The sequence below is a fragment of the Trachemys scripta genome, chromosome 5 (assembly GCF_013100865.1).
Source record: "Trachemys scripta elegans isolate TJP31775 chromosome 5, CAS_Tse_1.0, whole genome shotgun sequence".
Lineage (NCBI taxonomy): Eukaryota > Metazoa > Chordata > Testudines > Emydidae > Trachemys > Trachemys scripta.
The window spans coordinates 98,794,542-98,807,944 of record NC_048302.1 but is presented as its reverse complement, the minus strand read 5'-3'; the positions used below and the strand labels follow the sequence as shown (position 1 = coordinate 98,807,944).

General features: G+C 42.8%; 1 protein-coding gene across 1 annotated transcript in view; it reads right to left on the bottom strand.

Annotated features, from left to right (window-relative positions):
* Window positions 1-13,403, bottom strand: part of ARAP2 (ArfGAP with RhoGAP domain, ankyrin repeat and PH domain 2) — a 217,483-nt gene that overhangs the window by 56,781 nt on the left and 147,299 nt on the right. Inside the window, exons 23-24 of the mRNA XM_034772450.1 lie at window positions 9,439-9,586; window positions 8,521-8,589 (exon numbers count right to left, since the gene is read on the bottom strand). Of these exons, the coding sequence (XP_034628341.1) occupies window positions 8,521-8,589; window positions 9,439-9,586 (217 nt within the window). The remainder of the gene's footprint in view (window positions 1-8,520; window positions 8,590-9,438; window positions 9,587-13,403) is intronic.

The window sequence follows — 13,403 nt, the reverse complement described above, 5'->3', positions numbered from 1 at the left end:
CTGAAGTTAAACTTCCACATAAATATGGCAGGATCAGGCCTTACTTTGTACGATAATTTTAACCAAAATAAAAAATGTTGTAGCAGCTCAGTGTCTATTAACTATGAATAATAAATATACCATGTATTACATTTTAAGTAGTTTCTCCTCTATGAATAGTTATTTTTAGAAAATATAAATGAGATTGGAGAAAGTTTTGAAAAAGATTTCTATGGTGATGAGTTTGACTGTTTTGGAGAATAGGGCTATTATCCCCACCTTTGTTTAAGAACCTTTCTACCAGTCAAATTCTCAGTCTGCTAAATATTGCATGCGAGTCATCTTTATAATCCTAGTAGCACAGAGACAATGTCATTCTACTTTCCTGTTATCTACCACACAGGTCTTTAATTGCAAGGAAAAGACTGGTACAGTAAAAAGAAAACTGTATCCCCAGCAATATGCAGTTCAACTTTATCTTCTCAACTGTTGAAAAAGTAATTATTTTTTCCTTTACATTTTTATAAAGTTAACAAAAACAGCCACCCCTGCAGCAAGCACTTCCAAGCTGCCAATGGCTACCTGAGTTAAGGTCTGTTGGCTTTCCCAGCAAGTCACTGGTATGAAATGACTTTCCACTCAGTGATTATTACTTAGAAAATCAACCTATAGTGTTGCTCTGTTTTTGTGACTCAAACTCAGTATATTAGAGTTTTGTGTCCACAGTGACTTAATTAAACACTGCAGCTCCATTAATATTTTTTACATTGGATAGTGAAAATCTGCATGCCAAATATTATTTCCCCAAATGGCCAAAGTAGTTCTATGAAATGTTACACTTTGTTTTCCTAGAAATGGAGAGAAGAACTAAAACAGCAATGACTGCTTTAAGCTAGGATCGTCTGTACTGCTTGCAAATCAGAGAAAAGAATTGCATTTTGTACAATATATGCCATTACGCCATTCAAAACTACAATAGTCTCAGGACACTATATTAAATGATCAAGCCTTAAAACAATGTATAGCGACATCCATTTCACCCACAAGCAGTGAATAAGAGGACTCAAAATTCTGCTTGCCCAGACTTGCATAACAAAGTACTTTCTGGAGAGAGTGAAAAGAGGAGGAGTAATTTACTGTAAGAACCTATCCATGAAAAAAAAAAATCTATTTCTTTCCAGAGTGAGATTTGCCAAAACACAGATATTGTTGATACATTTTGCCATTTATTTGTGGAAGAGGAAACTGAAAATGTACTTCCTGAAAAGCAAATTTTTTTACTTAGAACTGAGAACAAAGTCTACGTTCCACAAGAGTTTCTCTTTGGGGTAAGCAAATACATACAAATAAGAATGCTGCACAAAGTACAGTACAAAAAAGAGCTAGATAGAGTGAAGATGAGATCACAGATGTGTTGGAGCTGTACAATACATCACAAATTCTCTGAGATGGTACTGCAGAAAGAGGACATGCACTTACTGATAAACAGGATACATCTACAGTTACAATATTAAACAGCAATGTGACAATATCTACAGAAAAATCAACGGCCAAATACTTTACCTCAGGTGGGGCCTCATGAAGATTTGACAGTTTTTATTACCCAGCATTAGCACTTTTTTGGAGTTCTTTTTTCCATTAAAAGGAGCAATTGAAGGAAAAACAGATTTTAAAAATGACACCTGGACAGGTTAATTTAAATGCATAATGCATACTTTTTTTCATTTTTTTTCCTTAAACTAAAGTAAATATAATCTCTAGGCAGTAGCTTCCCTTATTTTTATAAAACCTTTGAAATGAGTACTGTCTTTGATTTTAAAAATAGAATATGACAATTCTAGAAGTGCATTTCTTTAAAACTGAATTTCTTTTAACAACTAGTTTTTGTGTAGGTTACTGTAAGTTATTTCCCAGAGTCTCAACACATACATACATAGAAACTATGAAATTTCACACAAATATGAATAGTGACTCAAATATTCTTTAAAATAAATAAAAAGGAAGAGAATTTGACAATTGAATACATAATTAAATGGAAGCATTGTCTCTACTACTTTTGAAAGTTTAAATATCACATTACACTACAAATCATCACTCTTCAGCTGCGAGCTGGAAATTTCTGGTTGAATATGTTTGTTTGTGTTAAGGTTGAAATAAAAGTGCTTTTTGTTGGAAGAATTTAAACTCAGCTATTGATAGGTTGATGAGACTCAAGCCAGGGGCTATAAAATGCAGTGGGTGGAACAATCACATATGAAGTCTGATTATGAATAGAGCAGAATTTGTTGCAAGCAAAGTGAAAACAAATAGTCAGAAACACAATTCAGGCTTCTCACAATTCTTCTTCCCGGCAACTACTAAAGTCCCCACATAAACTGGTCAATCATTCACAAGGGTCTGTCTCACTTTGGTTTTAGTGTGGGAAAATTAAGTATATCATAATGGATTTTTTTTAAATGACACCAAATGACTGCAGGAAGCTTAAACTTCAATTTTAAAAATGAGAAAGCAAGTCTCTAGCCTCTTTCCTTTTGAAAATAGCCTTCAGAACAAGAACCAATTCCTAAAGAGAGTGCCATAGTGATCTTTCCAATAAAACATGGAACATCACATCTGCCTCTTCCTAGCATTCCACTCTGTCCAGAACTGTAGTTTTGGCTGAATGCACTCAGCTATCAGCAACCAGAGCTCCCAAATTGGTCACCCGTGCCCAACGCTTTCTATTTCTCTTTTCCACCAACTCCCAACTCCAAACACATGGAAGTACCAGTGGAATCACTCCCAAGGCACTTCTCTCATTTATGCTCTTAGCTTCAGTGGCTGTACCAGGTACCAGTAGTGACACCAGGAGAAACTGCAAATAGCACCATAGCCATTGGAGCTTCTGCCATGACTTCCTATGGGGATGAAATCCTATGAAAGGGACTGTTCATTGCAGGCATTTCTTGGTGCTAAGTCTCCAGGAAATCACACAGTTAGAAGGCAGAAAAATTATCTTTTCTCCAACTTTCTATGCACCTAGATCTTAGGCATCAAGACTTTATTCCTCCCAGCAAAAATCTTCTCTCAATAGCATCACCACTCAAAAGCAATAGAGATAAGATGTTGCTGTATTTATTTTTTAACGTAAATTTCAGTCCCTTGCCAGCAGGAGGCATGTGGTGGTATTATATTTAGCCCTTTGCACTGGCAAGTCAGGTGCACACATTGCATGAACGAGGCCAGTGGCAACACAATCTTCACACGAGGCAGAATTTTCTCTCTCTCTCTCTCTCTCACACACACACACACACACACACACACACACACACACACACACACACACACACACACACACCATTCAAGTTTTCATACATGCACATCCACAAAAGGGCCATACAACAGCACTTTTCCCCAGAGCAATGAAATTTGACATCCATGGTAGAAGGGGAGGAGACAAAGTAATACAGCTCAGCAGAAATACAGAGAATCATAGAACATCTGACTTCCATGAGCACCATAACAAACTTATCTTTACTGATGAATTAAGGTACTTTGAGATTTACGTGTTACACCACACGCATAACCAAGAAGGGCAGCCACCAATACTGACTTATAGTTTGATGTGTCTCCCTCACACTAACTCCTGTAGCCCTACTAAATTCCTAAACTTCCCAGGGCTTCTCCCCAACCTTATTTCAGACCTCCTACACAAATCACAAGTTCCATAGGTTTCCTTTTGTCATGGTTAATTCAGCTGCCCACCTGAGCAACAGCTTCCCAAGGTTCAGCTCCGGTCTTAGAATCACTGCCATGTGCTCTAATTGGGACCACACATGAACACTACTCAAACTTTAGCTAATGAAGCATGTAGCTACTCATTTAATAGTTCTTCTTGCAGAGAGTATAACATGCTACAGGGATGTATGGGGTTGTCAGGGAGGGGTAGTACCACTGATGGGGGAGCAGTCGTAGCTCATCCACTTTGGTCCCCACTTGACACCCAGCTCTCACCTGTGGCTCCAAGTAGCTGTCAGCATGCGACAGCGGCCACACCCCAGAGACCGTCTTGACTGGTGGGCTAAACCAGGTGAGGGTAGCCGATGAGACTCTCGGTGAGTTAGGGCCTGTCTACCCATTGCATGCGAAGGCTGGATCCGGCTGACTGAGGCAACCTGGTTCAACCTGGTTCAATGGTCAGGAAGGCGGTGACAGCAAGCGTTGTGGAACGCTTAAGAGAACGACAAGACACGTAGGCGTCCTGGTCATCCACTGCGCCCTGCCCTATCTCCACCCGTCTCGACTTCTGTCCTGCCACTGGATACAGATAGGAACTGGGAAGAGAGAGTGAGGCTGACGTCGCGCAACTCTCCCTCACTTTAATCCAATTCACGCGCAAGTCTCGACATCATATTATATCATATTACATCATATCAAGTCCTGTGGCGATGGGCGAGCGACGAAGCAGCAGGTGTGGATACACTGGGAGCTGTAGCCATGGACCTGCACATAGGCGGCTCAGGCATAATGGTCGTTCCTCACTGACTGAAGCAGCAGTGGAGCTCAGCATCTTCTTGAGCGACTGAACAGCCCTATTCAGGATTGCACTGCTCACCTCCGTGGAATGAGGAGGGGGCTAGAAAAGGTGCCCTAAACATTGCCTGCTTCACCTTACCCTGGCCAGCATACCGCGGCTGGCGGGGATCCCACAAAAGTGGTCGAACAAAAACAAAAACAAAACTTAGAGTGACACCGATCACTATTGGCACATGGAATGTGCGCACGTTACTGGACAACATCACGGCAGACAGAAGAACAGCACTTGTCGCTTGGAGAGAAGAACAGCACTTGTCGCTAGAGAGCTCGCAGGCTACAACATTGACATTGCAGCCCTTAGCGAAACTCGCCTTGCTAATGAAGGACAGCTGTCTGAGTCAGGCGGTGGCTATACATTCTTCTGGAGTGGCCGCAGCAGTGATGAGCGTCGCGAATCTGGAGTTGGCTTCGCCATCAAGAATCATCTTGTTCGGAAACTTGCCAATTCCCCCAAGGGTATAAATGACCGGCTCATGACAATGCAGCTTCCGCTTCAAAAAGGAAAACAAGCTACTTTGATCAGTGCATATGCTCCTACAATGACCAACCCAGAGGATGTGAAGGATAAATTCTACGAAGAACTAGATACTCTGCTATCGTCAGTGCACCGCACAGACAAGCTGATTCTGCTTGGCTGTTTTAACGCAGGAGTTGGATGCGATGCCGCAGCCTGGGAAGGAGTCATCGGGAAAAATGGAGTGGGAAAGTGTAATAGCAATGGCCTGTTACTGCTGAAAACTTGTGCAGCACACGACCTTCTGATCAGCAATACAGTCTTCCGCCTTCCTACCCGTAACAGGACTTCGTGGATGCATCCCCGTTCCAAGCACTGGCATTTGATTGATTATGTCATCATCAGGAGAAGGGACAGACAAGATGTCAGGGTTACAAAAGCTATGTGTGGTGCTGACAGTTGGATGGATCATAGGCTTATATAGTATCCAAAATGAAGCTCCATATCATGCCGAAGAGACGAACACAAGGCTCTAAGGCTCTCAAAAGGATCAACGTGTCGAAGCTGAAGAACAGCCCCATCTCTGAAAACCTAGCAGAAGACCTAGAGAATGAGCTTGCTGATCTTCGTATTGAGGATGACGCTGAGAAAGTCTGGGAGCAATTCCGCAACACTGTCCATACAGCTGCATCGAAGGTATTGGGGCCCTCCACATGCAGGCGGCAAGACTGGTTTGACGAAAATGATGCAGAAATCCAGGCCTTACTTGCTGAGAAGCACTGCCTGCATCGTGCATATCAAAACGATCCATCCTCAGCGGCAAAGACGACCACCTTTATCAACGCTTGCAGAACAGTACAGAACCGACTGCGCAAAATGTGGGACTTGTGGCTGAGTGCCAAAGCAGATGAAATACAGGCATATGTGGACAGGAATGACTATAAGTGGTTTTATGAAGCCCTCAACACATTCTATGGTCCACAGTCTTCTGGGAGTTTTCCCCTCCTGAACTCTGATGGTACTGTGCTCCTTACAGAGAAGAGACAGATTCTCCAGAGATGGGCTGAACACTTCGAAGCAATTCTCAATTGCCCCTCAGTCATCAATGATGAGGCCATTGACAAGATGCCCCAGGTTGCAGTCAATGACTCCATGGATGCTTCACCAGAAGAGGACGAAGTGAAGAAAGCTATCAATCAGCTGTCAAGTGGCAAAGCCCCAGGGTCAGATGCCATACCAGCAGAGGTGTACAAAGTCGGTGGATCCGTGCTGCTACGGAAACTCACTGAGCTGTTTCAGTCCTTCTGGAAGCAGGGAACCATTCCACAAGAATATAGAGACACGTCCATCTCGCATCTCTATAAGAGGAAGGCAATCGCTAGGTATGCGACAATCACTGTGGAATCTCGCTGCTTTCTACAGCGGGGAAAGTTCTTGCACGGGTTGTGTTGAACCGACTGATCACTCACCTGGAGAAGGGCTTACTGCCAGAATCAGTGTGGCTTCCACAAGGGACGTGGAAGGGACTATTGACATGATCTTCGCTGTGTGTCAGCTACAGGAGAAATGTCAAGAGTAGAATCGTGAGCTCTACACAACTTTTGTGGACCTCACGAAAGCATTTGACTGTCAGTCGCCAGGGCCTGTGGAGGATCATGTCAAAATTTGGCTGTCCAGACAGATTTATACGAATGGTACGTCAATTTCATCATGGGATGATGGCTCGTGTCCTGGATGATGGTGAAACATCTGAGGCTTTCCCAGTCACCAACGGCGTCAAGCAAGGGTGTGTTTTTGTTCAGCATGATATTCGACATGATATTCTCTGCCACTTTGACTGATGCTTTTCAACATTGCACTGAAGGAGTAGGCCTGAAGTATAGAACTGACGGGAAACTATTCAATCTGAGGCGACTGCGTGCCACCACCAAGGTGAAGAAAACTGTACTTCGAGACTTTCTCTTTGCTGATGATTGTGCTCTGAATGCTAGTACAGAGCCAGAAATGAAAGCCAGTATGGACAAGTTTTCAACTGCATGCAACAACTTCGGTCTCCCCATTAACATCAAGAAGACTGAGGTCATGCACCAGCCAGCTCCCCACGCTCTGTACTCAGAACCGTCCATCACTGTAAATGGACAGAGACTTCGGACAGTGGACCATTTCACGTTCCTGGGTAGTACCCTTTCCCGAGCAGTGTCAATCGATGATGAAGTAAACTGCAGAATTGCTAAAGCCAGCTCTGCATTTGGCCGATTGCGCTCCAACGTTTGGGAACATCGAGGGATCAGCCTACCAACGAAGGTCTACTGAGCAGTGGTGCTTCCAACTCTGCTGTACACCTGCAAGATGTGGACTGTATCAGAGTCATGCACGAAGGCTTAATCACTTCCACATTTCCTGTCTGCGAAAGCTTCTAAAAATCAGATGGCAGGACAAAGTGCCCGATACTGATGTCCTCACTAGAGCCAGTCTGCCGTCAGTTCACACATTGCTGATGAGAGTCCAGACCAGGTGGGCCGGACATGTCGTGAGAATGTCAGACGAACGCATTCCTAAACAGCTCTTCTACGGAGAACTCACTCAGGGAAAGCGCTCCCATGGAGGACACAAAAAGCAGTTCAAGGACATGCTGAAGACCTCTTTGAAGTCCTTCGAGATTAACACCGCCACATGGGAAACCTTCGCACTGAACCGTCCAGCATGGCGCAGTCTCATTCACACGGGCAATAATACCTCTGAGGCGAGGCGTATTGCTGAGGCTGAAAAAAGCGTGAGCTGCGCAAGTCCAGAGCTGCTTATACAATATCGACAGTGCCATTACATGTCTGCCCAACGTGTGACAGGACATTCCACACCCGAATCGGACTGATCAGTCATCTTCGGACATACAGAGCCCAGTCATCGAAAGAATGAGTTGTTGAGGTCTTCATCGATAATGATGGACGAACATCATAACATGCAACAGCTTCCTAATAACTTCACAGAGCAATTCAAAGTGGGTTTTTTAAAAAAACAAACAACCAAACAAACGTACGTTATGGTTTGAAGCCTCCCTGCACTGAAAATGGCCTCTTTTTTGTGTGTTCTGTTTGAACACTAAGATAATCAGAGGTGCCCAAGCTCACACCATGCCATTATCTACTGATAAGCCTGTTTTATAAAATTCCAATACATACAGAGAATTCTATCCTAAAGATAGGAGCTCAAAATGTTTTCCTAACAATGCCAATCACTACTTCCTACAGTTTATAAAACATATGGAACTAAATACATCTAAAGTTGAAATCTGAGTGAGATATATAGGTAAGATATAGTCCCATTATGTGTTAGATCATAATTTCATGGGAACAACGCTGCATAGACACAGTTGTTTCACTTTGCTGTTTTATGTCTCTTTTCGAAATGGGTACATTATGCAAATCTCCATAAAGAAATACAAAACTGCTACATGACAACAAAATATTCCTTTGTTACGATCATTCCCAAATCAATCGAGTTTCACCACTTACTTGGGTGTCTTTCCACTTGGTAATGAAGCTGTTCTCTGTATCCATTTGTTTGATCTGATCTTCATTTATCTGTTAAAAATTGATATTTCGGTAAGTTAGAGGGAAACTAACATAACGCTTTATCATCCTTAGTGGATTCTTTATAATGGCTAACAACACTAAGAAAATCAAGTAGGGTTGTTATGAGTGATTACACTTACAATGTATTTTATCTGATTGAGAGATTTTTTCTAGTATCAAACAGAAGGCACTATTTTTATCGAATGTAAATCTAAAGAGGATTTTTCCATAAAATCCATCATACCGCTGAGCTCTTTATAATATCAACACATTTCCTCTGTGACCCCCAGATAAAAAAGAAGAATGCTGCATAATGGGTCACAAAGATTAGTCCCTAGTAATGAATAAATTCAAATTCAATTGGATTCAGTTCTTCTGCAAAAAGCTTCGGAAGAAAACAGTATCTCTCTGAAGTGCTCATCATTCACTGAGTCAAAAGTCTGGGAATACCTTAGCTGCAACACAAGAACCATAATAGGTGAACAAACATACCACTTTCAAAGATCACAATCTTGGAATTTGTTAAAAACTATGCCATCTTCATGCCAGTGAGAAGAGTTGTGCGCACTCATTTGGAAAAGACTGATTCACAGCAACTCTATAAACACAGCTTTTTCTCTTCAGTCTAGACTAGTTCAGAATTAATGTCTAAAAGCAGCCAAATAAAAGGCAAAGGCCACAGAGCTAAAGCATCAGAGAATCCTGCACACTGTGAAGCAGTGGAACCAACATTGCACAAAAAACATTTGTGAAGACAACATCTTTGTGCAAGATCATGAAATGCAGAGAGATTTTCAGACATCTTACAAAATTCTATTACCAGAGCACTTAGGCCACTACATTATGTAAGATACTTACATCGAAGAGTTGTACGTAATTTTTAATTAGATCTTCTATTACATTGACTTCTTCACTGGTATGTCCATTAGTTTGAAATAAACATGATGAAAACACCATGGCTAGATTGTGCGGGTTCATATAATTGATTTCTGAACATTTATGCACCCTGTTTGAAGGAGAATAAATCCAGTTAGAATACTCCATTGTTCTTGACACTGCTCATGCTCGACTCAAGGACACAGAGTGCTTTTCCAACAGCCATATTTTCAACAGTATAGTTTTATTAAACAAAATTATTAACCTATTTTTATCTAGTCTTTTACATGTATGTAATGATTTCATGTACACAAACATTAATTGATGCTTTCTTTCTGCCTCTGATCTATGGTAGTGAATGGTGTCATGTCAATAATCATTTTCATACTACTACTTCATTTTGTGATCTGTATAAGTTGGATATGGTCAGAAAATGGGGGAAGAGATAATGAAACTCTTAAAACATTTTTGTTTCTATAGTGCTGTTAAAATTTTCTAACCAATTGTACTAGGATTTTTTTTCTACCGATTCCAAGACAGAAGTGACCATTGTGATCATCCAATCTGACCTCCTGTATAACACAGGCCACAGAACTTCCCCAAACTAATTCCTAGATCATCTCTTTTAGAAAAACAGCCAATCTTGATTTAAGAATTGTCAGTGATGTAGAACCCATCAAAACCTTTTGGCCACAGCATCACATTGGGAGCTTGTGTTCAGCTGATTATGCTTCCACCATAATCTCCAAATCTTAAGAGTCACTGCTATATGTGTGTATTACATGCTTAAGCACATTATACTCTACATGATTCTTTAAGAAACAACCATTTCTTTAAGATACCACAGGGCATTTTAATGCCATAGGTGCCAACTTTTGCTATATCTGCTTAAAGTGAGTTTAACACCGACAGGCGGGATCAAACCTGGGACCTCTGGAACTAAATGCATAAGCCTCTACTGCATGAGCTAAAAGCCACATGGCTCTTAGCTAAGGCTGTAGCAGACTCATTAATCTCTAAGTGGTCGAGGTGCCACTAGAGGGGCTAGAGCACCACACCCAGGTGGTGTGGGGTTACATGGGCACCTTAAAAACTCCCAATTTACTGATTTTAACCTTATTTCCTGCATTTCCTATACTTGGAAGAGGAGGTTACTTTCCTGTAACTGGAGGTTTTTCGAGATACATGGTCTCTATCTGTATTCGAGTGAGAGTTATGCATGCGCACCATGCACCCAGAGCTGGAGAATTTGAAAGCAGTGTCCATTGTTCGTGCATACGCCCTAGCTCATCTTGTGCCTCCAACCAAGGGAGTGAAGGGCGAGGCGGATCATCCACCTCTCCAGTTCCTTCTAAAGCAGAAGGGAAGGAAGGTGGACAATGGAATATAGATAGAGACCATACATCTAAAAGAACCTCCAGTTACTGGTAAGTAATCTCCTCCTCTTCGAGTGATGTTCCTATTGTATTCCATTGTGGGTGACTAACAAGCAGTACCTAAGTAGGAGGAGGATGTAGATGGTAGGGCTGAGCAGAGTACCACCATACCAAAGGAGGCATCAGCAGAAAAGTCCTGCACCAGGAAATAATGTCTTGCAAATGTGTGAACGGAGCCCTATGTGGCCGCTTTACAGATTTCGAGGAGGACTACCTCCTGAAGAGATGCCATACGTGTTGCTTACGTTCTGGTGGAATGAGTTCTTAACTCATGGAGAGTGGGGGGGAGGCTCGAAAGCTGATAGAGTAGAATGCAGCTAGAGACCATTTGCAGATTCTCTGGGTGGAGATGATGTGCCCTCTGACTCAGTCGCTATAGCGACAAAAGTCTTAGGGATTTCCTGATTTGTTTTGTTCTCTGTAGGTAAAAACCCAAGGCCCACCGACCACTGAGGGAGTGGAGTCTTTGCTCCTATGTGGAAGTGTGCAGTTTTGGGAAGAACACAGGTAAGTGAATGTTTTGTTTAAGGTGAAATCCAAAGCTACATTAGGGGTAAATTTGGGGTGGAGATGCAAAGAAACCTTATCCTTATGGAATATAGTGTACGGCAGATCGGACATCATGTCTCCAAGTTGGCCAACCCTTCCACTGAGGTGCTGGCCACAAGGAAATCAACCTTCATGAAAAGGATGGACATGGACTATAACTAAAGTCTCAAAGAAAAAAAAAAACATCTTGTGAGTACTGAGAAAACAAGTTTCAGAGTAAGAAGTGGGCTGTAGTCCACGAAAGCTTATGCTCTAATAAATTTGTTAGTCTCTAAGGTGCCACAAGTACTCCTGTTCTTCTTTTTGAGAAAACAAGGTTTAGGTCCCACTGGGGAATAGGCTTCTGAACAGGTGGGAAGGTTTTTATTAGGCCTTTCCAGAATCTATTGGTCAGTGGATGTGTGAAGACCGAGTAGCCCTAAGAAAGTGGATGGTCTGCACTGATCACAGCCAAGTGGACTCGCAAGGAGCTCATGGACAAACCTGTTGTCTTCAAAAAGAGAGGATATAGTCCAAGATGAAAGCAAGATTTGTAGTCTCTGGGAGAATGCCTCTTTGGTGCGCCCAAGAAGAGAAGCTCTTTCACTTAGCTAGGTAACATTTTTTGTAGAATCCTTTCTACTTTTAGAGAGGATGTCTCATATGGCTGTGGAGCATGAACATTCTAAGGATAATGCCCATCGAAATACCAAGTCCTGAGGTGGAACGGATGCAGATCAAGGTGCTTGATCTTGCCCTTCCACCGAGTCAGGAACTCATGGAATGTTGGGAGAATGATTGGTGGTGAGGCTGACGTGAGGAGGAAATTAGGAAACAAGAACTGTCTGGCCAGAAGGAGGTTATCAGGATGACCTGCACTCTGTCATGCTGGATTTGTGTACAACTTGGGGCAGAAGTGGTAGTGGAGGGAAGACAGTTGAACTGGTCCCACCAAGGAAAAAGCATAGTGTCACCCTAACAGTGGCATCCTAGGGCTCTTCTGGAGCAATACATGATGCACTTCCTGTTTGCTAGAAAGCGGTGAACAGATCCCTGGTTGGGGTCCCCATAGAGTGAAAATATTGTGCAGTACCAAATCATGAATCGCCCACTCTTGGTCGATTGTAAAATGTCTGCTGAGGGAATGTGCAAGCACATTTTGTTTTCCCAGAAGGTAGGCTGCCAATAGGGTGATTTGATTGCTGATACACCAGTTCCAGAGGCCTGACAGGGAGGTGGATCACAGTCCCCACTGCTTGTTGATGTAGAAGACAGTTGTAACATTGTCTGACATTATAAGGAGATGGTGAGCATGGATGAATGGAAGAAAGAACTTGAATGACTTCCAGACTACTCACAACTCCAGGATACTGCGGTGCGTTCTGGACTCTCGAGCTGTCCGGGTACCTTGTGCTGGGTGGCTAGTCATGTGGCCACCCAACCAAATAGGGATGTGTCTGTAATAATGTTCCTGTCTGGAAGGGAAGGGAGAAAAGGGACACTAGTGCTTATCTGAAGAGGATTTGTCTTCCATAGCAGGGGAAGACATTATCTTGGCTGGAACTGTCACCATGAGGTTCATGGAATGATGGTTTGGGGAGTATAGTGATTGTAGCTAAGTTTGAAGGCAATGAAGGTGGAGTCTTGCAAACAGGGTGATATAGGTGCATGAGGCCATATGACCTAGGAGAGAGAGATGTTTTGACTGGTACTCGAGGGTTGCTTGACACATGAGCTATGGTATTATTTATGGTCTAGAACCTATCCTTGGACAGGTACGTTCTTGCTGTCAGGGCCGGGTCATGGGCAGCCAGACCTAGTGGTACGAGCTGGAATCCACAGTCAGGAGTCAGCTTGGCCAGGATCCTGGAAGGTCAGAAACCAAAGCCAGACTGGAGATCAGAGCAAAAAATCAGAAGTCCAGAGCTAAGCCAGAGTCAGGATGCCAGGAAGTCAAGCCAGGGGATTGGGGGGGGGGGGCGG